This window comes from Struthio camelus, chromosome 2 (genome assembly GCF_040807025.1).
Source record: "Struthio camelus isolate bStrCam1 chromosome 2, bStrCam1.hap1, whole genome shotgun sequence".
Classification (NCBI taxonomy): domain Eukaryota; kingdom Metazoa; phylum Chordata; class Aves; order Struthioniformes; family Struthionidae; genus Struthio; species Struthio camelus.
In genome coordinates this window covers 99,960,807-99,983,672 of record NC_090943.1, presented here as the reverse complement: position 1 = coordinate 99,983,672, position 22,866 = coordinate 99,960,807, and the positions used below count along the sequence as shown (strand labels likewise).

The following is a 22,866-nucleotide window of genomic DNA, read 5'->3' as shown; positions in this document are numbered from 1 at the left end:
GAGAATATTGCCATGGCCACATGAATAATCTCACAACAGCCTGGAAGATACTCACTTTGCTTCAGTGTCAGAGCCTACACAGGCCTGGAATTGTGTCCTATTTTATATCCTTAAGACAGACTGCATTCCTGTCTCTAGATGTGGCTTGATCATTTTTCTGATTTTTTCTACCTTTTCTCTTGTCACATAAATAAGTAGATTTATTTCTTTTAAAATAAGTTTTTTTTTTAATAATGGTTTCTGCACTACCACAGCAGTCATTATTTCCTGTTTTCAAAAGATGGTTGGAGTTATGCTTTGTTCTGATTCACTTTAGTAATAAAGAACATTTAGTACAACTATTTGACCTTGTTCTCTCCATCTCAACTTTGTTTTTCTCACTGTATGTTTGTGTTAAGACTTAGGATAAAATCCTGTTCCCACTGACTGATAAGTTCAGGAATTCACTTTTTGTTTAAGTACAAAACAGATGGGTGACATTCTTTCAGCATGACAAACTTCAAATATGTTAGTTTTGGTTTGTTGTTTTTTTTTTTTTACGATACAGGTTAGATCAAAGGGAAGGGGCGAAAATGGAAAAATCTATTCAATATAAACTCTTCCACTTATATATAGTCGTCTGAATAAAAGATTTCAGTCATGTGACCCCCCTAAAGCTAATCTTTCCATATTTCATAATCATTAGTATTTGGGAAGTTCTTGAAAATACGTGGTGTAAACTTTATATAGACATTTTATGAGCATTCATTTCAATCAGGAACATCAGCTCCTGGAAAAAAAGGGACCTAGACTGTATGTATGGACACAAGGACTTAAAAAAAATTAAAGGCATGAAATAGAAGGTTAAAAAGCAAACATTTTGTTTATAAACCCTACATATATATGACAAGAAGTAAAAAGCAAAACTTTTTATGAAAGTATGAATGGAACGTGATCATCATATTTTAAGTAATTTAAATGTGTTCCTTCTTACAGTAGGAAAAGTAATGCATGATAAAGGCAGATCATTTCTAAGTCAAAGGAACAGTAACCTTTTTTCAACACTAAAATGAAAAATTGTAGGCATATTCAATTTGCAGTTAACTGAGACACAGACATTAATTGATGTAGCAGTTGTAGTTATTTTTAATTGCTTTTGCTGACATTTTCAGAGCCAGTTAAAAAGTTGTTATATTGTCAATATAAAAATATAAATATTACACTTCACGCATTTATTTTTGCCACTTCTTTTGGTGCTTCCCAAAATGATCAGTCAATTCATCAAAGATATCATTACTTTGACACATCAGATCTCTTCAGAAGTGTACGTTCTGTCAAAGGTTTAGATCCTCGTAAAAACTGATTACAGAAACACCACCATTTGCTTTTTATTGAAGAAAGTAGTTGCCTTCATTCTGAGCTCTTCAGTTTCTTTTTCTTCTTTTGCAGTGGAGTTTCCAATTTTCGCTTCTCGGGAGTAATTTTTCTGCCTCTTTTTGGTGTTTTATCACTCTTATCCGTCCAACAAACTTTCTTTTTCCTGACTATTGATGACTTCTCATCTTCATTTGCTGAAAAAAGGCAAAAAAAAATATCCACTGTGTTTACTTCCAGTCTTTATAGTCTAAGGTGGCACAGAGAGTTATTTTTATCTCCCTTTAAAAAAGAGAGACTATAAAATGATTCTGTATTTCAAGTGGAGTGTGCCATTTATGCCAGTTTTGCCTGTGAAATGAAAATAATCTGAAAAGCAAGTATGTAAATAGATCACTACACAGGAAAACAAAATAAGAAAAGATACTGAGCTGGATTTCCTAAGTTTGCCCAGCTGTATTGGCCTCAGATCGAATTTTGTTTATGTGCATACAAGAAACGCAGTTCTATCACACTGTTTATTCTTTTCATATCTGTTTAAAAAGCTTCACAGTGTGTTCCTCTGTATGTTATTCCAGCAAGGAGGAACAAAAAACTCTCATAGAATAGAAGTGCAAAGAGGTCCATATACTTCCAACTAGGTGACAATACATCATGCAGTCAGTTTCTAGACACAAATGAACTATTGCTCAGGCCCAAATCATCACTCAGTCCCTCTGTCTATCTTCCTATGTGTATTTCTATAGATGCGGCATTGCTACGTGCAGGCTTGGGACAGTATTAGATGGGCAAGGATATCTGTATCACTTGCCAGTCTCATATACCCAGTTCTTTACGCTACCAAAATTTTCCCAGTGTATGTATGAAAACCCCCCCGCTAAGTATCTTCCATTTCACAGTCGCATTAACAACTAAAAATACACACAATTCTATTACCTTGAGATGATGTTGTGGCTTTATTAGAATTTTCTTTGATTTCTGAAGCTTGGTCAAACCATACTGCCAGACATGTCAGTCTAGCTTTGGTATTGACTTCACATAGTAAAGTTGGCATATCTTTAATCTGAAAAAAAAAAAAAGATTAATTAAACATTACTTTATTTCCCTTTAAATTTACTTAAGTATTTGAACTTGAGAAAGTATTTGAATTCCATTTCTTTTCTGGAGAACTGTAAGATACCTAAAGATGTTTAGAATTAGATGCTGTGCAGGCTAACGGTCAGATTCTTATGGTCCTGTTATCCATCATTCCTCACTGGTGGTTTTATACAAAAGTCCCAACTACCTTAACAGGATACCCTGAGAAGCAGGATTGGTGGGTTTCAGGCACATGCAAGTTGTTTAACATAAAGCACAAGCAGCTGAAGCGCAGGTCCACAGTAAAATTTGTCAATGGTTCAAAAGTTAAGCTCCAGAGTAATAGCTATTTTTTGGTGCAGCTAAAATAATTTGAATTAGGTGATTTCATCAGATTCCTTTTCTCCCTCACAAAGACAAGGCTGCTGATTAAAAGTAATCTCTTCATACTGTGTTCCCAGCACAACCATCAACCATTGCATCTATCTGCATCTACACAGTTTCTTAACTGTTTCTGTATCAGTCAGCTCTGGGAATACTCGGGCAAATATCCTGCTGCATCAGTTAGGGGATAAAGTGCCACAAACATGCAGAATAACAATATCAAGACATCAGAAACTATTTGCAATAGGATATTCTTCCTCACAGAACTGGACAGAGCAGTCCATGCAGTAACAAAAACAGTTTTACAAGACTTTACGCCAGCATGGTAAGAAGAAAAACAAAAAACCACACACATTTAGTCAAAGTAAAGACAATGTTACAGAGAGGGTTAAAGAGTGCCTTGATGACTATGTCTATTACGTAGAAGGGGAACAGAATTTTGAGACAAAGGGAAAAGATAGATTTTTCACTCTAGCACTTAAAAGCATAAAAATCATCAAGGGGGTTGAAATTATACATGGGAAAATTCAGACTAGAAATAGAAAGTACAAAATGTTAACAGATATGTATTGCAACGGTTCACAATACTTATAATGGAATATAATAGATCCTTTATGATTAGGCATTAAACAAAAAATCTAATCTTCATTTTAAAAAACACACTCTAAAGGAAAACAATAAACACAGGAAACTTTAAAGATAAGGCGTGATTCCTTGTTCAACTGTGCTACTCAGAACTGTTGGAAAATAAAGAAAAGTTCAGGAAATATAGGAAATAAAAGTACCCTGTACATTCATGAGTTTGAGTTTTTCAACAGGACAACTTTTTTCTCGCACGTGAACAAACACCACCCCCACACCTTGGGTTTTATGTTTTTAACGGGAGTAGCAACAGTCAACAACACTACAGAAGTTGACCGCGATCCTTAGAGCGTATGTAACTGATTAGACAGTGATAAGATTGCCAGGCAGGTCTACAGGAAAGCATGACTTTCCGTAAGAGAGAGGATGAGAGCTTCATAATTTGATCAGATTTTTATAGCTTGTTAAAAAATTACAAAGATACAAAGACATGGACGCATACACAAATATACATATAGAAACATACATCTTCTGCTGAACATAACATGGAGGAAGATCAAGATATCTAGATTACAAATAAAATTTCCTTGACTTAAAATTAGTCTTTAAAATAGAACAATCTGCAATTTTAGTTGTCTGATGTTTTTCCACAAATCTACCAACCAGTTAAATGAACCAACCTTATTAAGATCCAGATTCCACATTTTAATGTAACCATCACTGGACGCAGTAACAATAACATGTTGTCCTTCCCTTTCAAAACTATAAATATCTTTTATTCTGGGAAGAAAATGTAATACTTGGTTACTTTATAGCATGGTAGTTTACTTCAGAACAATAAGCTGACAGAAATTGAACATAAATAGGCAACAGTCTAAAAATCAATTCCAACAGAAAAACCACAAATGACAGGAGAGAACTTGGAAAGGTAATCTGTTTTGAATGCTGTCATTTAGAGTAGGATTACTTGCCTCTCCTAGGCTGTTAGGATTCAATTCAGAAGAACACTTTAGTACTTTTAAGCGCACACTAAGATTTATCCTCATCAACGACATTTCAGCTAATGCTTTTGTGTTTTGGTGAATTAAAATCTGTGTCTGGACTAATATTTGGTGTTCAACAACAACAGAGAATACCTAATTACCCTTCTATTGTCTGGACTGTGTACAATTGGTTTATTTTATGTGTATCCTATACAGCCAGAATCTGTAAAATCTACTTAAGCATTCTTTAATGGTCTTATCAGAAGATACAGGTGCCCAATCTCAGGAATATATAGACCACAGATGTAAAGTTTAATATATATATACGAATATTTTAATAACAATTAAACACACACACGCATTTGTGTATATATACACACATACATGTGTTTATAAAAACCATGCACATGCATTTTATACAAAACCAAATAGTTTAGTAGAACCTTCTCCTTTTTGGTCTCATTCCCTACCATCTCCCCATTGCAAAGCTTTGATATACCAGGGTGACCAAGCTATGGTTCAAGAGACACCAGTGGCAACTTCTGAGCAGTCCCATGATGGCCCCAGGGCTGTGGTCGTATTACAGGGCTCTTAGCAGGGATAGGCTGCAAGCAGGGCCTGGCCTGCTGGGTAATTCAGACCCTTAACCGTGGAGGGGGCAACTGCTGCAAGGACTGACTGAGATATGAGAGGAGGACATCACCAGACCTCTTATTATCGAGTCTGCCTGTCTACTGTAGTCCAGTTTTGCAGCGGAACGGTGGGAACCCTGTGGAGCCACTGTCATCTGCTGCCTCAGAAGCACTACAGGTTCCCCCAGGGTCCCATGAAATTTTGATATGGTAACTTGTAAAGGCATATCAGTTCTGGGAAGGAAAGAAGGGAAGGGGATCTTCCTCTTGAAAAAAAGATTAACATAAATCCATGCCAGTATATTTAGATTTTATATTTGAGGCATATATTCAGTTATGATCTATTCTGAGATTTAGATCTTATATTTAGAGCTAAATATTTCATATTTCAGATCATAATTTTAGAACTGCTGTTTCTGATTCTATACCCTGCTGTTTTTGCAATTTGCACGGAGACCACAGTACTTCTGCTCATACTAAAAGCAAACGAGTCTGTCTCAAATTTTGAATTCAGCACATAGAAAGTAAATTTACTCTCTACATTAAAACAGGAACAATACTAAAATATCCTGAACATTACAATTCATTGAACTGTACTGACTATTCAGCATTGCCATAAATATTTAAATAGTATAGGAGAACAAATATAAAATACCTGTTTTCATGAGCTTTAAATTCACATAGGCATTTTTGAGAGTCGCAGTTGAAGAGCCTTATAACTTCATCATCTCCAGCTATAGCAAGGATAGAATCCTTGGAATAGGAGAAAAGAAATGCAAGTGTGATTAAATTCCTGTGTTTCAAACCAATTTACTTCCCAACACCTTTCTTTCTGTGCTTACTGTAATAAACGTCAACACCTTTCTTTTTGCACTTACTGTAATAAATGTAAGCGAAGAAATTCTCTTCTCAGTTGTGATGGTGCCAGCGATTGAGGCTGTGTCAAGTTTGTAGACATCCACCTTATTTGTTATCACGGTCACATACTTCTCTCCACTGGGAGACCATTTAATTATTTGGGCATCTATATACACAGATAGAATTATATACACAGGTATGCAGCTGTTTGCATTCTATAGTAGATAGAATCTAAAAGTAAAAATTTTCAGAAGCTGCTAGACACTGCTTTCTAAGTCAGCCTGAGAAAGATGAAGAAAAAAATCAAATAACCTCAAATAAATCGGTAACAAGTAAAACCGTGGTTTTAAATATTTATTTCTCGTTATCAAAAGTTATAAAGAAAATAAAACATTTATTTAAATATCCTGACATGAAACTTTAAGGAAGAAAATACTATTTTTACTTAGTGTCACTCTGTTTTCCTTTCAGTAAATAGTTACAATTAAGGACATACGCTTTTCTGCATGTGCAAAAGAGATGTTGCCAAAGTAGCTTGGAATTAACTGGCTTGTTGATTAATTCATTCTACTTATCTTCACTCACCTTTAAACAAAAAAAAACCCCTATCTAATTCTAGCTGTTTAATGGATTTAGACCAACAAACTCACTTTGCTTCAGGTTTTTGATAAAGGCTGATCGTCCTTCTACAAGATTCCAAGTTCTGAAAGACAAGAATAGATGATGTGCGTTCAAGTTAAAAACAGCGTAGCGAAACCTACAGTGAAGGCTGTAGGCATTGAAAAGAAGGTTTTAAGTACCTCTATGCATTTTACTACCTTCTTAATGCAAGAGGAATTGATGACTTGATATGTTGTGTTTTGTTTACATACTATATGGCTAAAGTTGTATTATTTACTTTGTAAACCACGGTTTGCAATGCAGAGCCAAATTGCAAAAGGAGACTAATTGTTCTGTTAAAGTAACTTGATTTTTATATATACATATATACACATACACACACACACATATATACGTGTGTGCATGTGTGTGCGTGTGTATGTATATATATATCAAAAAACACACATAGGCAGCAATATGTACACACTCCAAATGAAATAAATATTACTTTTCTCATAGTGAACAAAACCTGACAGCTTTCATAAGCTTAAACAAATAGTGTTCTAAAATGAAAACGTGTTCTTACATTTACTGGTGATTATAAAGAGTTAGAGTAGAGCAAGATGCTAGAAACAGCAAGAGCAATTCTTGACAAGAGTTTCAATGTTGCTGTTACTCAGAACTTAAAAAGACAAACCAGTAACCTTATGTTGAAATATGTTTCATCAGTGTTGCACAGGCTAGGCCTAAAACGGGATTGATGCTTATAAACACAGAATTTACTAAGAACTACTTCACTTTGATTCTCAGCATTTCTTGATCAGTTTCGACTCACCTTAATGTTTTATCTGTTCCTACCGACAAAGCTAATTTCCCAGAAGGATGAATAGAAAGAGATGTCACGTGCCCCCTGATAAAAATAAAATAATGTATTGGCCACATTTATTATTTACAAGGAAAATAAACATGAAAACTCATATGAATATGCAGATTTAAGAAACTCACTTATGTGCCTTAATGGATTTCAGGCATTCCCATCTCTTTGTGTTCCAGATACAAATTAGTCCATCTTCAGCCCCACTCAGTAGATGTGCAGTACCATAGAACTCCAGACAAGTTACTGTGCCTATGAATCAAAATCAGTGCTACTAACAACGCTGTACATATTGAACAGTCACTACACAGAGAACATAATAGTTAACAGAGATGCTTCTAGCATCCAAACATGCCAAGTACTGCTCTACTCTTGGGAAAATCTGAATTATTTCCCAAATATTTCTTCACGAAAAAATGAACTTCCTTGCTATATTCAGTCTACGTGCTCCGTCATCCCCCTCTGGCCATATACATCTGAACTTCATCTGATCCCTCCTTTGAAATAGCAGTAATCAGCAATTGTGGCTCAGGTAACCTACAGCTTCTATCAGTGGTAACGAAGGGTCTTATGTCAAAGCCCCCTTTTTGACACATAGTTGAATCTACTGCACGCGCTGCTTCCCAAAAGCACCAGATTTACGAAACGTAACTTGAATGCATGTACCATGACTGTTCAGTCCAGTTCCGCGTACTTCCTTGTTGTCAGGAGAAAAAGGACATTCAGGATTGAGCTACAAATCATTCACACATGTTGAACTGGACTGTTATTAACCCCTCTCTTTCCCAGCTATAATTTAGGTGGCGCATGAAGTAGAGCAGTTTTCCAGTTGTGAGGTTCTATCCTTATATTTTGCATGACGAAAGGCTCCCTTACCATTGTGCTGCAGCAGTGCCCCATGCTCTATCTTCTTTTTCATATCATAGATTTGGATTGTCTCATCTCTGCTCCCTGTGACCACATATCTGTTATTCACTGCTACTGCTGATAATGAGGCAGAGTGGGCATGATGGGTAAAATCAGGGACAACTGTCCAAGACTGTAAATGAAATACAAAATAAACGGGTCTTTCTGAAGCTCTTTGCAGTGAGCTTTTCTATAGCCATCTTCATCATGCCGTAAGTTTTAAAGCAAAAGCCAAAGATGTACATGTGTCAGATGCAAAGGAATTACACTTAGTCATAAGTTAAATGGGAGTTTACGAAGGTAACGTGCCTCTAGATTAGCCCCAGCAACTTAAATGTCCAGACTATCTCTTGTAATCAGTGTTGGGTTTAAATGAAGCTGTATGTAAAAAAGTATCTTCAGCAGAGCTAAATCTCATGAGCAACCAAGAGAAATTCGCTCTTGTTCCACCACTGCAGGCTCCAGACACGCCCTCCACCTGGCACCGGCCCTTCTGGGCCTCACAAGACAATGTGCCATCCCTCGTGCCGCCCTTTTCCCGCAGGCTTCCCACTTAAAGAAGGAAGAGCTTGCGAAACACCGACGCGGCTGGCCGGTTCCCGGGCGCTCGAAGCATCCACAGCTCTCGGGTGACCGTCGCGCCTCCCCGGGCAGGACGGGGCGGCAGGGGCCCCGGCCGGCTCCCACACGAGGGGCCGAGCCTGCGGCTGCGGGAGGCGGCCCCGCCTCCGCGGTGCCTTAAAAGCCCATCGGGAGGCCGGCAGCGCGGGGCAGGCAGGAGGGTTGACCTGTCGCCGCCGGGCCGGTGAGTGGTTCCTTCAGGGGCGGCCGGCCGTTGGGGGGCAGCTAACGGCCGCCGCGCGCGCCCCTCCCCTCCCCCCCGCGCGAGCGCGCTACCTGGGCGGGCCGCGCGGCGAACCCGAAGAGGACCTGCTCGTAGCAACCCGCCACCAGCTCCATCGGCGGCGCCACCTCGAGGCCCGCCCGCGGTCTGTCCGCGGCGCTGCCTGTGCCCGCGCCGGGGGGGCGGCTGAGCCGCGCCGCGCCCGCCTCTCGCCGCCGAGGGCTCTTCCCCGCCGAGCCGCCCGCGGCCTGCGTGAGGCGGCGGGGGAAGGGGACGCGCCGAGGCGCGGTGAGGGCGCGGGCGGCCGGGGTCAGGCTTCGCGCGGGGCAGCCCGCGCGGCGGGTCCTGGCGGGGCGGAAGCGGGGCTCGCGCTGCTCCTTATGGCGACGCGGAGGAGGAGAGACGTTAGTGCCGGGATCGCGGCGGGGAAGGGGGGAGGGGAGCGCCCCCACGGGGGTCGGGGGCCGGCAGCGGCGGCGGAAGAGGGCACGAGACCATCTACTGCGCCACACGGTGGGGGGGGGCGACCCCTCCCTCCCCCCCCGGGGCTCAGCGCCGCCGCCTCCCGGGCGGCTCGGCCGCAGGCCTGCGCCTGTGGGGTGGGGAGGCCTGGCGGCCTCAGGGCCGAATCGCTCCCTCCCCTCGGCCGGGCGAGGGCTCTGCCAACCCCCGTGGGGTTGCCGAGGCCGCCTTTGTTAGGGCCGTGCGGGCTTTTTTGCGTGTTTTTTTTTTAATTATTTTTATTATTATCGTGTAACACAAACGGGAAACGCGGCCTCGGCGCCCGTTTGGCCGGGGCGGGGCGCGGGAGGGGGGGGAGGAGGCCTCGCCTCCCGCTGCGTCGCGGCCCTTCCGCCGTGCTAAGTAGCTTATAAAAAAATGCGTCACGGCGCGGCGCGTTTCGGGCCTGCGCCCGCCGGGAGCTCGGCCGCGGTCACCGCGCCGGCTAGAAACGCTCGGAGGTGGTTCCCCAGGCTGCTGGGGCCCCTGGCGTCGGCGAAACTACACCAGAAGGGGGCGGCTTCTCCCCCTCCCCCCGAGGTTGGATGGGCTGTATTCATAGAAGCACCTTTATTCATAGATAATTTTATCCACCTTAATATGCATCGAACGTGCGTATTTTCCAGTTTTTTTTTAGTCCGAATAATAAAACGAATAAAAAGGCTGGTCAGATGGGTGTGTAATCTTATTAAAAAGGTGTTTGGATTCTGGAGGTTAAAGCTGCTCTACTGCCTTTAAATGCTAGATATTTCTAAGTTTAAATAGAGTTAAGAAAAATAACAGAAGTACTATGTAAATAGATGTTCTGATTGCTTAAAATGTTTTTGATTTATAGTGAAAAGATCAAACAATCAAGTTCAGAAGGGGAAAGAGTACAAAAACAGTGTTGTACTTAGAAGTCTGATAACTGCAACCAAGAAGCTGTTGCATCACTTGCCTTCTGATAGCTTTCTTTGTAGTGGAACTGCTTTGTGGTGTGTGGCGTCTCCTATTAAATCTGCGCAAAGAACAAGTGGTAAGTTTAAAAATAAAAAACAAAAAAATTAATGAGTGTTATGTGGGTCTCAATTCAAGAATTAGTGCTCAGATGCTAAAGCATGGAGGAGTTGGTGATTCCTTTTTAATAAGATTCGAATTAGAGGATCATCACTATGTAGGCACCTTAATGACAACTTTTAACTGAAAAAAGTTGCTGCTGATAATCCTTTCTCATAAAGGCAGTTTTAGTTAAGAGGTCATATCAGTGAAGCTTGCTGGTATATTTAAGGACTTGTTTGTACTTGAAAAGTTTATTGGCTTCAGAATGGATATGGAGGTGAAAGGCATCTTATCCTGATTAAAACACGGACATAGTTATTCTGGTATTTGATTATTTTATGTCAGGTTAGCTTAAGCCATTTCAGATCAGTTCTTGGAAGTGAGCACCTGCATGAGCAGCCTTTTAAGGCATTGCAGACGCTCTTAAGTCCACATTTACCTAAAACGATAAGTAGCCAGTGCACAATACATAACAAAGCTGTGCGTAATACATAACAAAGTTTGTTGCATGGAAATGGGAATCGAAATTTCAACAATTCTCAATCTGTATTGAAGCAGCAGCGTTGGATGAAAAAAATCAGTAGCGGTCAGTGAAGAGCTACATGTGTGGAAGGGAGTGCAAAATATTTTGTAAAGGAAAAAGCTTTCTGCAGTGACTTGTATTGGACTTGTATGTGTGTCTGGAAAAAAGCTTTAAAAAATGAACAGCTATCAGAAAGCAATAACAAATGTGTGGTGTGAAGTGTATCCAGAATTTTAATAGTAGTAACTATTATTAACTAACTAGCTGGGTAAATTAGCAAGTGAAATGTGTGTGTATGGAAGAGGCAGAAGAGATACGTAGGTAAAGGTGCAGAGAAAGATCATGCCCACCTTACTGTGCCTTCTTCCCTCTTTCTGCTCCTTTTGCTCTTGCACGCTCAGCACATAGGAAGTACCACTGCTTGTTTTGCTGTGTAGCTTGCAGCACAAATCAACACTTAATTTGACTCAAAGGGAGGAAGAACTAAAGGGTTATACCAAGCATGTTGAAGTCTATGTGTTGTTGTGTTGTTTTTTTCAAAAGATCTCTTCAAAATACTTTAAAAAAAAAAAAAATTTCTCATATGTGTATATTCTGGTAATAGTGGTAAGGTGCGGTTGAACTAGAAGTTCTCTCATTTTCAACTGCTTTGGACAATGGGAAAATTTGGCAGGCCATCCCGATATAAAATAAAAAAATAAAATGTGACTATGCCTCCTAATCTTAGTGCATTTGGCCATGCATCCTTTTTTTATCTGTACACTTGGTTACTGTATGTTGTAAAACAGTAGTGTTTTGATCTACGGAACCTGTTTTTAATGGACTGTTAAACATAATGTTTTAGCAGTGACAAGTTAGAACAAAGGATCTTCTAAGTTCTGAATTGACAAGCCTAAAAACTTAAGGCAGGCTAAACATCTATGAAAGTAATTCATCTCAAAGTTAAAAGATGCTTTTTCTTGCCCTTCCCCCATGCTTTTTTTCAGCTGAAGGATTGCAATAAACCATATCTGTACAGCTCTCTTGCTTGAGAAAGACAACTTTTGAACCATGGCGAACCAGGTAAGATCACTTGGTGAGAATTTCAGGTTTGTAGTGCTTAAACGGATTCCAAAGCCATACTCAGAATTCATAGTAAATGTAAAGCTGAAATAGCTAGCTTGCTCTGAGTTGGGCATTGTTTTAGTCCTGTGATTCCTTCAGGTAATTTGGTAACTGGTGGTTGTCCTCTGGATGCTTAATCATCAGTTGAACTAGGTTGGGGGCATAACGTTAAATTTTGCAGTTTGGATTATTTGAGCATGAGTTCTTCTGATGGATCTTGCGCACAACACTCTCTATATAAGATATATGTAGAGGTGTTCTAGAGGAAGAAGTCTGCGTAAGTAAAAGTTGCTGAAAACTACTGTTCTTATTTTTGGAGCCCTGTGTTGGAAGTCTTCATTCTTCAGAATCTTAATTGAGGGAGGCAACTTATGTTAACTGCTGTTGTCTTCCTCCTCTTTCTTGTATTTGCCACGCTTTATTTTTAAACTTCCTGTGGTGTTTTTTCTTTTCTTTTTTTTTTTTTAAGAGGCACTTTTTATGCCTGTTTCTTCCTGGCCTTGCATCTGGGTTTGAATTTTCCCTCAGCCAAGCTAGTGGTCTGTTCCTGGCCTGCCTCCTCCTTATATTCCATTAATTGGTCTCCCATCATTGTTCCTGGCCTGGGGGAGTGACTCATAGCTAGTAGTGAGGAGAGGCATCCCCCATAGGAGGAGGAGAACTCATAGGTGAGGGGAGACAGGGACAGCTGAGATCCCCTCTAGGCAAGAGTGATGATTTTTTTTTATCTGCCTCTTCATCACTCCCACAGCTGCTGCAGAGTTTCTTGTGAGTCTTGGAGCTCAAGTTGAGCACAGTCCAGTCCTTAAGCTAATATTTAGGATTGGCCAACATCAAAGGGCTAACTGCTTTTTTCCTAATTCCAAGAAGAAGCTGTCCATCCTTTAGCCAGCTTGACAAGTCAGGGGAATATGGCTGTTCATGCAATCCTTTGGCTCTGTTATTTTTGCCAGGCGTTTTCCCCAGAGGCTGCTTTCCCTCATGGGAGGCGGAGGGAGAAATGGGACCCCAGGCTTCTTTCAAGGGCAAGGTGAATATGGGGAAATCACCTGTGGTGATGGGGAGTGGGAGGGAGGAATGTAAATAAGGCTAAATACTATAAATATGTTTTTTTTATCCCAGCAGGACGTAATGGGAAAAAACAAAAGAGAATGCCTCCAGGCCTATAGCTGGTGGAGAGGACCACAGAAAAAACGAAAGAAAAAGAACAAAATAAAAGCAGGAAGAATAGAGTTTGTTAGTAGTTCAGCCAGGTAAAGTCTTTTTAAAATGAGAATATCTGGCCTCTGTACACTTAAATTGATAGTGAGCAATGAATGCCATCATTTACCTTTACAATTTTGAATGGTGCTTCTGGTGCATGTACACCAAATATTGTTTGTGTTAATATACTGCTAATACAATAATGAAGTTTTCTTAGAAAGTTCATTTCTCCCACTGTTACTGAGAAGCAGTGGAACAGTATGTTGGTAGCTTTTTTGAATTACTACTGTAATCTGAGGTAATTTTTCTTGAAACTTTTGTACCTCCATTTTTCTTGCTTGTAGACAGTAAAAACTGGGCTTTTTAAAAAGCATCTTCTAATTTGAAGTGATTTTTGCTCAAGCAGTAGAATGGACCCAGGGAAACCGGGCGCTTTATGCTGTAGTGATGGCACTGCATTTCAGTACATTCCTCAAAATACAGTCTTTCAGTTAATGTTTTCGTCAGATTTGTCTCCCTAATTGTCCAGTGATAAGTGGCTGTATATCTGTTTGGCATCTTAGTCTTAAAACATTTTTTTTTTGTTTAAGACCGGATTATTCAATATTTGTTGGGGAGCTTACCCCAGAAGTGGATGACTTCCAGCTCTATGACTATTTCCTGAAGAGGTACCCTTCATGTATTGACTGCAAAATAGCAACGGATCTACTGGGATATTCCAGGTAACTTCTAAGCAAATTTGAAGTGCTGTCAGTATGTCTGCTTCTATAATTAATGTACAAGCACCTGCACCTGAACTTTTTCTGCTTTCTTTTTTTTTTTTTTTCCCCCTCTCCCCTTTGAGGCAGGGAGAGAGCAGAGCAGGGATTAGTCTTTAGCATTACACTTTTGACAACAAAGATGCTCACGTTACTAAAACTTTGAAATTAGTTTTAGGAATAGGATAAACTTCAATTTAACCGTATGCATGTCTGCATGCAAGGAAACCTAAGTGGTGGGAGGGGGTAGAGCTGTGCATTAAAATCAATGCTGCTCTGCTCACATACAGCAGTGTGTCTGCTTAGTCATCTGCAGTACAAAAGAATTCCACCTTTACATGTGTGAGAAAAGAATAAGGCCTGGCAAATTGTAGATGGGGTTGGAGGGCTGAACCTGTAGTACTACTAGTAGTAAATAAAGCCTAGTGGAAGCTCAACTGGCTGTGCAGTGAATCAGGCAGGGATGAGTGAGTTTGCTGTTCTGACAGTGCTGGCTGTAATAGGCATGCTCAAACTTAAGAGAAAGCACATTTAAAGTAAAAAAAAAAAAAAAAAAGTTAGTGCTGTATAGTGATAGTTGGTTAATAACTGCTGTATATGCAGAAGTATAGAATCTGATTAGTTACCTAGATAAGCAGTTAAAAAGAGCGTATTGTTTGTGCTGGCTCTCAGCTGGTTACATCTTAATGTTATCAAGGAACAAGCTGTTTCCTTCTGGCCCAAGTTTTTGATTTGGTGAGAACACTGTGCATATGCACATGCTGGAGAGGCTGAGTTCAGTAACAGAAGCTCTAGTAGTTACTATCATTTTTTTTGTAGAAGACAGAAATTAATTGGTTTTGTAACTGTTACGCATACTAGAATTTTTGTTTTCTCCCTTTTGAAAATTGTAGAGGGTATGCCTTTGTCAGATTTGGTGAACAAGGTGATCAGATGAGGGCACTGCAAGACTGCCAGAATGCGCCAGGTCTGGGGGGAAAACGAATTCGGCTGAGCATAGGAATTTCTAAAAGGTAACCAACCAGCTGTGCATTGATACAGTAGTTCTAAATCAGATTCTTGTAGCTCTGCCTTCATAGTCTGTCTCACTTGCTGTAACGACTGTACATGTGATGCAGTCTACTTCTGCTTTTTTGTTTTTGTTTTTTGTTCCATATATTATGTTTTGACTCCCTGGATTCATCTACCTCTTTCAGGATTGCTGGGAGAGAGGTAGATTCCAGGTTCTGGAACATAGGCTTAGCTGTTGCTGTGACCAGTCTTGTTTCTCCTAGTAGCAAAGGTGAATGCATTCATAAATATTCTCAGGGTTTAGGCACGAAGAAGGTAAAAGGATGACAAGTTAATGTAGGGTTTTGTATGCCTGAGGTCTTGTATTCTAGGTAGTAGCACATCACTAGTTTCCCAGCAGGCTGGGAGAGGAAGGAACTCTTTCACTGGAAAAACACATGCATATAGGGGGAAGAAGGAAAAGGAAATGGTGCTCAACACAAACTGTTCTGGTAATGTTCTTTGCTTTCCGAAGTTGGGGCAGTAGGGAGTTTAAAGTTTATATCCCTATCGTTCGAGAGGCTTTTTACTCTGCCTTCTCAGTTCTTTATCCGTCAGTCATTTGAGGCGATCTGACCAGTTACGGAATTGATACCAAATTTGATAAACTGTGATCCAGGATACAGACAAAATTGAAGTTGTTTATAAAGTCCTGAGTATTGAAGAGGTTAGCTTGCATGTTCTGTTAAACAGCAGAAATAAACCCTTGTTTCTGTCCTTATCTTGTGTAATGCTGCAAATGTTACCTCTTTACATAAGAATGGAAATGCTTTTATTGAAGAGGGCGCTGTCCAGAATTGGTCTGGTGACTAAGTGAGTTTGAAAGCAAGAATAGGTCATGAAGAAACATGTTTCTCCACTTCTGCTAGCCAGAGCAATGCTGATTGTTTTGAGATTTTTCTTTCTTACAGAAGTGTATGCATGGGGAGAGAAGTTAGAAGCAGAAGACTTGGATATGCTATCTAGTTGTTTGTTTACTGCAGTAGCAAGATAATAAAATGCCTCTTTATTAGAATGCATATGTGGCTTTACAATAATGACATAAGTTTACTGTCATAGTAAAATACACATTAATTTGTATCCACTTCTGAATGGCTGAGTTCTGTGCTCTCCTAGTGTCAAAATATCCAGCCATCAGAGCAGTTTGTTACTAGTGCCCACTTAAATTAGAAACTATTTGTGAATTCCTTTAGTTTGTGTCCTTGACAAAAGGCAGGTCTAAACCTGTCTCTTCTGTTGGGGATGCAGAGGAATTGGGCACTGGAAACACAGGAGGTCTCCTGCTGAATTGGTGAAGAAATGTCTAAACATAAAGGATTTTTTCGGAATGTGCAGCTGAGTTTTTTCTGAATTTTATTCAGTATACCTCAGTTTTAGTGCAGATAACACTTGTGCCTTGATTGCTGTCAGTAGTCTGAAGTTGCTTCAGAGAATATCTGTTTGGGACATAAGAGTGGTGAAAACTAATAAACTGGTCCTTTGTTCTTAAGAACCAATGTGTTTTGTAACTTTACTACTGATTTGGCTTCACACTGGATAGTGGCAATGATTTAAAAAAAAAAAAACAAAAAAAGACTTCACCTGACAAATTTTGGCAATTACTGAAGGATGCTTTGTGGAGGATAAAACAGAGGGGTGGAAGTAGACATGGCACACTGGCAGGCAGCATCAGATGCTCCTCTGAAACAGATAATCTAATTTGGCTCACTGTTTCTGGAAATAAGATTTAGTAATTAACCAAACAAAAGATAGAAGGGCTAATTAAGAACGAATGCGCTTCTAAAGCAGCTGTGCTTGCTAAACACCTCCTGGTTTTAATCAATTAGTTTTTAGCAGAGCACAAAGATTTAGTAGCAGCTTGCTTTTACTGATACTAAAAAATATTTTAAATGGATAGAGATAATAGTGCCATGGATCTAGAGTTAATCCAGGAAAATAATTACTTTTGGTATTGGCTAAAGTGAGAGTGTTTGCCTCTGTATAAACATGAGGCCTTATGCCATGACTTTCTCACTGTCACCTAGGCAGCTATTTTTAACAAATGTTTCCTTTTAAATTCTGAAGTACATAAACTGGCAAATTGCTTAACTTCAGAATTGGTTTTAAAGCTTATTGTTCTGAAACTCTAACTGTATATAACTTTTAATGTTTCAGGCTGAAAGCAGAATTCCAGCGGTACCAGTCGTATAACTATAATGATTATTACCAAGATTATCAGAACTACTACTCACAGTGGAGTTATGATCCTTATGCTGATTACAACTATGGCTCCTATGCTCCCTATGATAGCATGCAAGCTGTTGGAGACTGCTCTTTAGGAGATGCTGTTATGGCTCCAGCTGTTTTTGAGGTAAAGATACTACAAACTTGCGTTAAAGAATAAATTCCGCAAATAGTAAATGATATAAATTGTGTAAATTGGAGCAAAAAAATGAAGTCTTGAAACTGAAATAATGCTTTTTGCTTAGTGTGAAGCAGGGGCTAGAATAGCAGGCTTTGTTTCGAGGTATCTGTGTGATTAAGTGCTTAGGCAGTACCTCTATAGTTACTTGTTACTATGTGTTGTTCACGTATACTAAATAATTGTTTTGACATACAAAATCATGGTGTTCCTCCTATTCCTGTTGTCTTTCTGATTTAATTTGCTTGTAGCAAAGCAAAGAATTAAAGTGTAATATGGTCTTAGGGCTGATAAATTGGTTGATCTAAAATGACCTCCAGAGGTCCTTTCCAACCTGAACTATACTTTTGGTCTTCTCTTGTAAAGAAGCTGGCTATTCCTGTAGTTGAAGGAGGAGGGAACAACTTGGGATTGGGAGATGACGGTGGTTGTGTGAACATAAGTTCAAAATTACTTTGAACTTTTGATGTGTTCTGAAATGGCTTACGATTAAATTGCTATGAGCACTTCCTTGTTTATTTCAGGAGACTTCAGCTATGGCTGAAATCAATGATGACCTAATAATTGAAGGTAATGATGATTATATCATTAAGTTTGAATTTAGCCATACTTATGCCTTTTAACAATATGAGCCAACTTCTATTTGAGGTATGTCTTGGAAACTCAGGAAGATAACTCATGCACTGAGGTCTTCTGTGGGGAGTAGCTAATATGAGTTGGGGTTGATATAGCTTACCTTATACGTCAGGTAAAAGGGGACGCTGTCAGTAACAACACAGTAGTTTCTCTTAATGCTACCTTCAGTCTCCTTCCAAAATGGTCTAATACAGAATTTGACATCTCTGTACTAGATTCTGCTAGGCAGATTCTGTATTAAATATTCATTAATAGGCAATAATTCTGCTTCCAAACTCTGAGGTAAAAGCTTATCTTGCATGTGCTAAAATGAACATCCAGCTTGTACTTAAAAGATTTGGTACCAAACTTGATTGTTTGTATATGAAGGTTCTGGAGCAGTGCTTCCCACTGAGATGTCTTTTGTCAGTGTTTAATATGTTACACAGGATAAACTTTATTAAAGTAGTAGAAATGACTTAACTGATTTTAAACCATGAAGGTTTTCCCTAAATCTATCCTTAAATTAGTTTAAATACTAATGTAGTCTTAGCATTCTAATACAAGAAATTCTAAAGAAGTTGGGATTGTGTGAAGTTTGTCATAATTTTGGGAGGAATGAGCAGGTTTAATTTTATTAAATAAAGTACTAACTTTAAAACATGTTTTATTCAGCACTTACTTCAGTTTTTCATGTGCCTCTCTGAAGTCAAATACTTGTACTTACCAGACTTTTATTTTCAGATCCACAACTTCACTTGGATATTGATGAAATGAACAGACAGTTTATGGAGACAAGTGAAGAACTTTATGATTCGCTCATGAATTGTCACTGGCAACCTCTGGATACGGTCACTTCTGACATCCCCTTTGCTATTTAAGTGTCTTATATAGCATGACCGTTATGACCAAGGTGCTAAAACTACATTTCTCCTACATTACTCTAGATCATAAGTTTTAAAGCACAATGATAAGTTGGGTTTTTTTGCTATGCTTTTGACAGATCCTGTAATCTTTTTTGTTCATCACTCTACTCTCGAAGCATCTTGAAATCATGTAAATATTCTAGAAATGTAAAGAGTTAAATGGGGTCTAAAGATAGACTTGCCTGTGTAAATAAAATTTTGTTTCTGCAAACCTGCCAGCAAGGGATTTTACTCTTACATGTGTGCAGCACATTCTCTTCTGGCTTACCTTTACTATGCCCAGTTAAATTCTGTATTTCATCTGTCATTAATTTGAAACGGGCATCAGGCCATGAACAAAAACTAGCTCTTCTAGTTTTCTAGATTTCTTAGATAACTTCTTACAAGCTCTTTAATGTGCTTGTTTAGGTAAAAGTATATTTAGGAGATGTTCCCAGGGTTTCCTATGGGGATACTGATGGCCGCTGTGTCTTCTGCAGTCTGTTGGCACTAACTATGGTACTGTTGGGATCTGCTAGTCTGTTAAAATTACTTTGTAGTATAGTATGTTAAACTGATAGAAGTGCAAACTTCTGGGTCCCCCAGCTGCAAGTATTCCATGAACTAAGGATGTTCCTAGCTGACCATCTATGCCCCAGCATTCAGCTTTTCCCTAAAGCCTCCTCCTGCCCTTCTTGCTGTAGCCTTCTCAGCTGATGCTTTACCACAAAAACTACTATAACATGAATACATGTTGTTAAACCTAAAATTTCATGGAGAAAATTGCTTCCTAGTTTAAAGGAAGAAAAATAACCCACTGCCGCCAACAACAAACTCCATTAACAACTTCTTGTGCCTTTGGTGTAAATAAGTTGTACCCTGTCCTAATCTCCACAGCTGGATCAGTCTTCCTGACAATCAGATTCTGTGTGCCAACATCAAAAGGGTTTTGTTTTGATTTTTTGTAATAATGAGGTGTTAAGGTTTTCAGTAGGGTGCCAGTCTTCAGTATTGAAGTTGAAAGAGTAGGGGAGATGATAATGAGCAGAGTTCTGCTTTAAGTTGGCCATCTCTATCAGAAGATTTCCTTACTGTTAAACTGTCCTCATCTTGAAAAGCATGAATTATTTTGTGGTCACAGACTACTTAACAACGTACAGGCAAAAGTATTTGCTATTAAACAATGTATAGTAATAAATAACTTAGGCTTGAGGCAGAATTCAGCATGAATAATAGCTGCAGAAGCAACTAAAACCAGTCAAGACATGTTGCTGCTGCTTTGTGTGTTTTGGGGACAATCTGAAACACAACTGTTAGTTACAGGAATCCATTTTTCTGGCCTTCTAATGATGATAATGAAAGTGGTGATCATTAGCTAGGTACAGTTTTTAAATGTAAAACAAATCCTCTATGGAATCACTTTGGTAATACTGGCCTGTTACTTCTAGCTACTGACCAGAAACTCCCTCTGCTCTCTTCACCGTTTATGAAAATATTCCTAACAGAAGTTAGTCCTGCCATCAGGTGCAAACATTTTAAAACAGACAGGGCTTTCTGAGTACTGTGGGATCTTCTGTTTTTCTGGTTTTGCAGAGTTACATGTAGGAACAGTTGGAAGGCAAAGAACCTCAGGTTGGCAAGGGGAGTGGCATCACAGATTGTCAGCAATTCTCTCCCTTTTTTGGGAAGAGCTAGTTGCCAGGTAGCTGGGAAGAGGGATTTGTTGGGCACTTCCACTGTGTGAACTGGGAGTCTTTGACAGGTGATGGTGAGGAACACGTTTATGAGAATTTGCTGGAAGGTGGAAGTGAAATAGATGGGGTGAGGAGAATCTGACTGGGTAGGAAAGGGATTGCCTGCATGCATGTATGGAATTGTTTTAGGAGACTGAGGGGAGAACTGTCGAGATGGTAAATGTAAGCTCCTTGAATTTGAATGGGAGTGTTAAGCTTTGAAAGCCTGGAAGAACTTCTGATGCCAACTTTAACGCATAGCTGTGGTGCTTGAGCTTAGTATTAAAAGCTGCTCTGCTGCACAAAGGATTTTGAAGCTAGTAGGTGCTATCACCATGAGCAGCAAGGATACGTAGGAAGGAGGGCAGCTTCCAGCTCTGTGCCTGAGTTACGTGCTGCTTGAAGTGGCTTGCATAGTACTGCTTAACACTGCAGTTACATTCCAGTAAGTAGTCTGTGGAAATCTTCTGTGCTATCAATTAAAAATCCAATAATATGTGTTGGCCCATTAGGAATGCTGACTGATTGCTCTAGAGTATCTATGCTGAATTTTGGCCGTTGAGAGTTTGATCCATAATGCGCGAACTGTGTAATGTGGGGCCCAAGTAGCTATGTAATTTCACTTAGTCTGACAGTGACAGCACCACTGCATATGAACCTCAATACAGTCTCAGTCCATAGCCACCACACTCACACAATTTACACTCGCTAACAAACTTTCAGCTGTTTTACAATTACCAACATATTAGCTGGCTTACACAAAGGCTTGAACGCATCATAGGGGTGTCTGCTATCAGTTCCACAAATATGTGATTGCAGTGGGAGCTTTCCTTAAAAAACAAACAAAAAAACTTAGAAGCAACTTTTTCAACACCACCATGTCTCACTGCTTCTGGTTCTTTGTTTTGTCTCCATTTTATCCATATGAAAGTTTTTTTTCTTCAAGCTTAATGAAAGTGTTTTGTAAGACTATCCAGGAATACTTTCATAAACTTTTTTCATTGTACCTAGTTGCAGTAGACAGTGCCTTTACTCAAGATTTGCTGGTTTCTTCTGGAACAGTGGTTTTAACGTTTCCTATCCCTGCTCTGAAAAGAATGGCTTTAGTACAGTGGTATGAGGGGTTACTGATCCTACAGTTGTGAGCAGGGAAAAAGAAACAGGACAAAAAGGGTAAAGAGTTACTTAAGCCATTACTGTTTCTTTTTGCAGGATGCTCTTGGACCAACAGCTTCTTTCTAGCACTACCTCAAAGTAAACTTGCAGATCTAACTCACAGGGAAGATTCATCAAATGCTGATGATCCCTCTCATTCCGCTGGATTTTTTTTTTTGTTTTGCCTTTGCCTTTTGTTTTGGCTCATTTTAAACGATGCTTATTCAACTCCAGTGACTCATGTTAATAGACATTGTTCATTTGAGTACACCTGCAAGCATTTCTGAATAAGTGTCATTAAGTGCATGTCACTATATAGAAATTGTTCTAAATAAGTAAAATGTAAGTAAAGTAAGTAGCATATGAATTTACAGAGAAAAGTTGCAGTGTAGCTGCCTTGGATGCTCATCTGGAAGAGGAAACCTTGTTTCAGGTTCTCTTAATATACTTAGCATACATGAGAAAGAGAATCTTATTTTAAAATGGAGCATCTCTTAAGAGTGTCCACTGTAGGAGTAACTTTAGTCAAATCTTTGTGCAGATAGGCTTTTAGAAGTCGGCATTACTACTGATAAATGACCGTTATTAAAAGGCACAATTTTTATCCCTTTGTGAAGCTTGTTCTTCCCGTAATGAAAGTCTGTCCTGATACCCTTCTCCTAGCAGAAGCGCAATTTAGCGCAGTAATTGATTCCTTGGCGAAAACAATGAAAAATTCAGGCTAACATGTTACCTTCTTTGTATTTTGTTGATGATACTGATGTAGATCTCTTTTGATTATTTTGCT

At 39.5% G+C, this 22,866-nt stretch overlaps 2 protein-coding genes across 31 annotated transcripts; one reads left to right on the top strand and one right to left on the bottom strand.

Annotated features, from left to right (window-relative positions):
- Nucleotides 1-1,101: 1,101 nt before the first annotated feature.
- PAK1IP1 (PAK1 interacting protein 1) lies at nt 1,102-9,314 on the bottom strand. Of its 2 annotated transcripts, none has more exons than XM_068931783.1 (10): nt 9,147-9,314; nt 8,220-8,382; nt 7,475-7,595; nt 7,305-7,379; nt 6,520-6,572; nt 5,890-6,035; nt 5,667-5,764; nt 4,077-4,176; nt 2,290-2,416; nt 1,102-1,550 (listed from the first exon to the last, which is right to left on the bottom strand). In XM_068931783.1, the coding sequence occupies exons 1-10, from the start codon at nt 9,207-9,209 to the stop codon at nt 1,390-1,392; spliced, it is 1,107 nt and encodes a 368-aa protein (XP_068787884.1). In that variant the 5' UTR covers nt 9,210-9,314; the 3' UTR covers nt 1,102-1,389. The 2 variants fall into 2 exon arrangements, with proteins under 2 accessions (XP_068787884.1, XP_068787885.1); XM_068931784.1 differs by having other exon boundaries at nt 1,102-1,722; nt 9,147-9,264.
- Nucleotides 8,726-22,687, top strand: LOC104146076 (tRNA selenocysteine 1-associated protein 1-like). 29 transcript variants are annotated; one of them, XM_068931792.1, is made up of 11 exons: nt 8,877-9,054; nt 10,430-10,609; nt 12,142-12,217; nt 13,213-13,289; nt 13,385-13,512; nt 14,053-14,184; nt 15,114-15,233; nt 17,425-17,620; nt 18,196-18,241; nt 19,031-19,199; nt 22,137-22,687. In XM_068931792.1, exons 4-10 carry the CDS (start codon nt 13,260-13,262, stop codon nt 19,165-19,167), a joined length of 789 nt encoding a protein of 262 aa, XP_068787893.1. In that variant the 5' UTR covers nt 8,877-9,054; nt 10,430-10,609; nt 12,142-12,217; nt 13,213-13,259; the 3' UTR covers nt 19,168-19,199; nt 22,137-22,687. The 29 variants fall into 29 exon arrangements, with proteins under 29 accessions (XP_068787904.1, XP_068787916.1, XP_068787905.1 ...); XM_068931790.1 differs by lacking the exon at nt 8,877-9,054 and adding an exon at nt 9,359-9,497; XM_068931787.1 differs by lacking the exon at nt 8,877-9,054 and adding an exon at nt 9,362-9,497 and having other exon boundaries at nt 13,382-13,512.
- Nucleotides 22,688-22,866: the final 179 nt, after the last annotated feature.

Coding starts and splice junctions, on each gene's coding strand:
- PAK1IP1 (XM_068931783.1), bottom strand. CDS start 9,209: ATGGAGCTGGTGGCGGGTTGCTACGAGCAGGTCCTCTTCGGGTTCGCC. Junction 6,036..6,519: donor TATCAAAAACCTGAAGCAAA/GTGAGTTTGTTG, acceptor CTGTGTATATAG/ATGCCCAAATAATTAAATGG. Junction 2,417..4,076: donor GGAATCTGGATCTTAATAAG/GTTGGTTCATTT, acceptor TTTTTTTTTCAG/ATTAAAGATATGCCAACTTT.
- LOC104146076 (XM_068931787.1), top strand. CDS start 13,260: ATGGGACCCCAGGCTTCTTTCAAGGGCAAG. Junction 14,185..15,113: donor GATCTACTGGGATATTCCAG/GTAACTTCTAAG, acceptor TGAAAATTGTAG/AGGGTATGCCTTTGTCAGAT. Junction 15,234..17,424: donor AGCATAGGAATTTCTAAAAG/GTAACCAACCAG, acceptor TTAATGTTTCAG/GCTGAAAGCAGAATTCCAGC.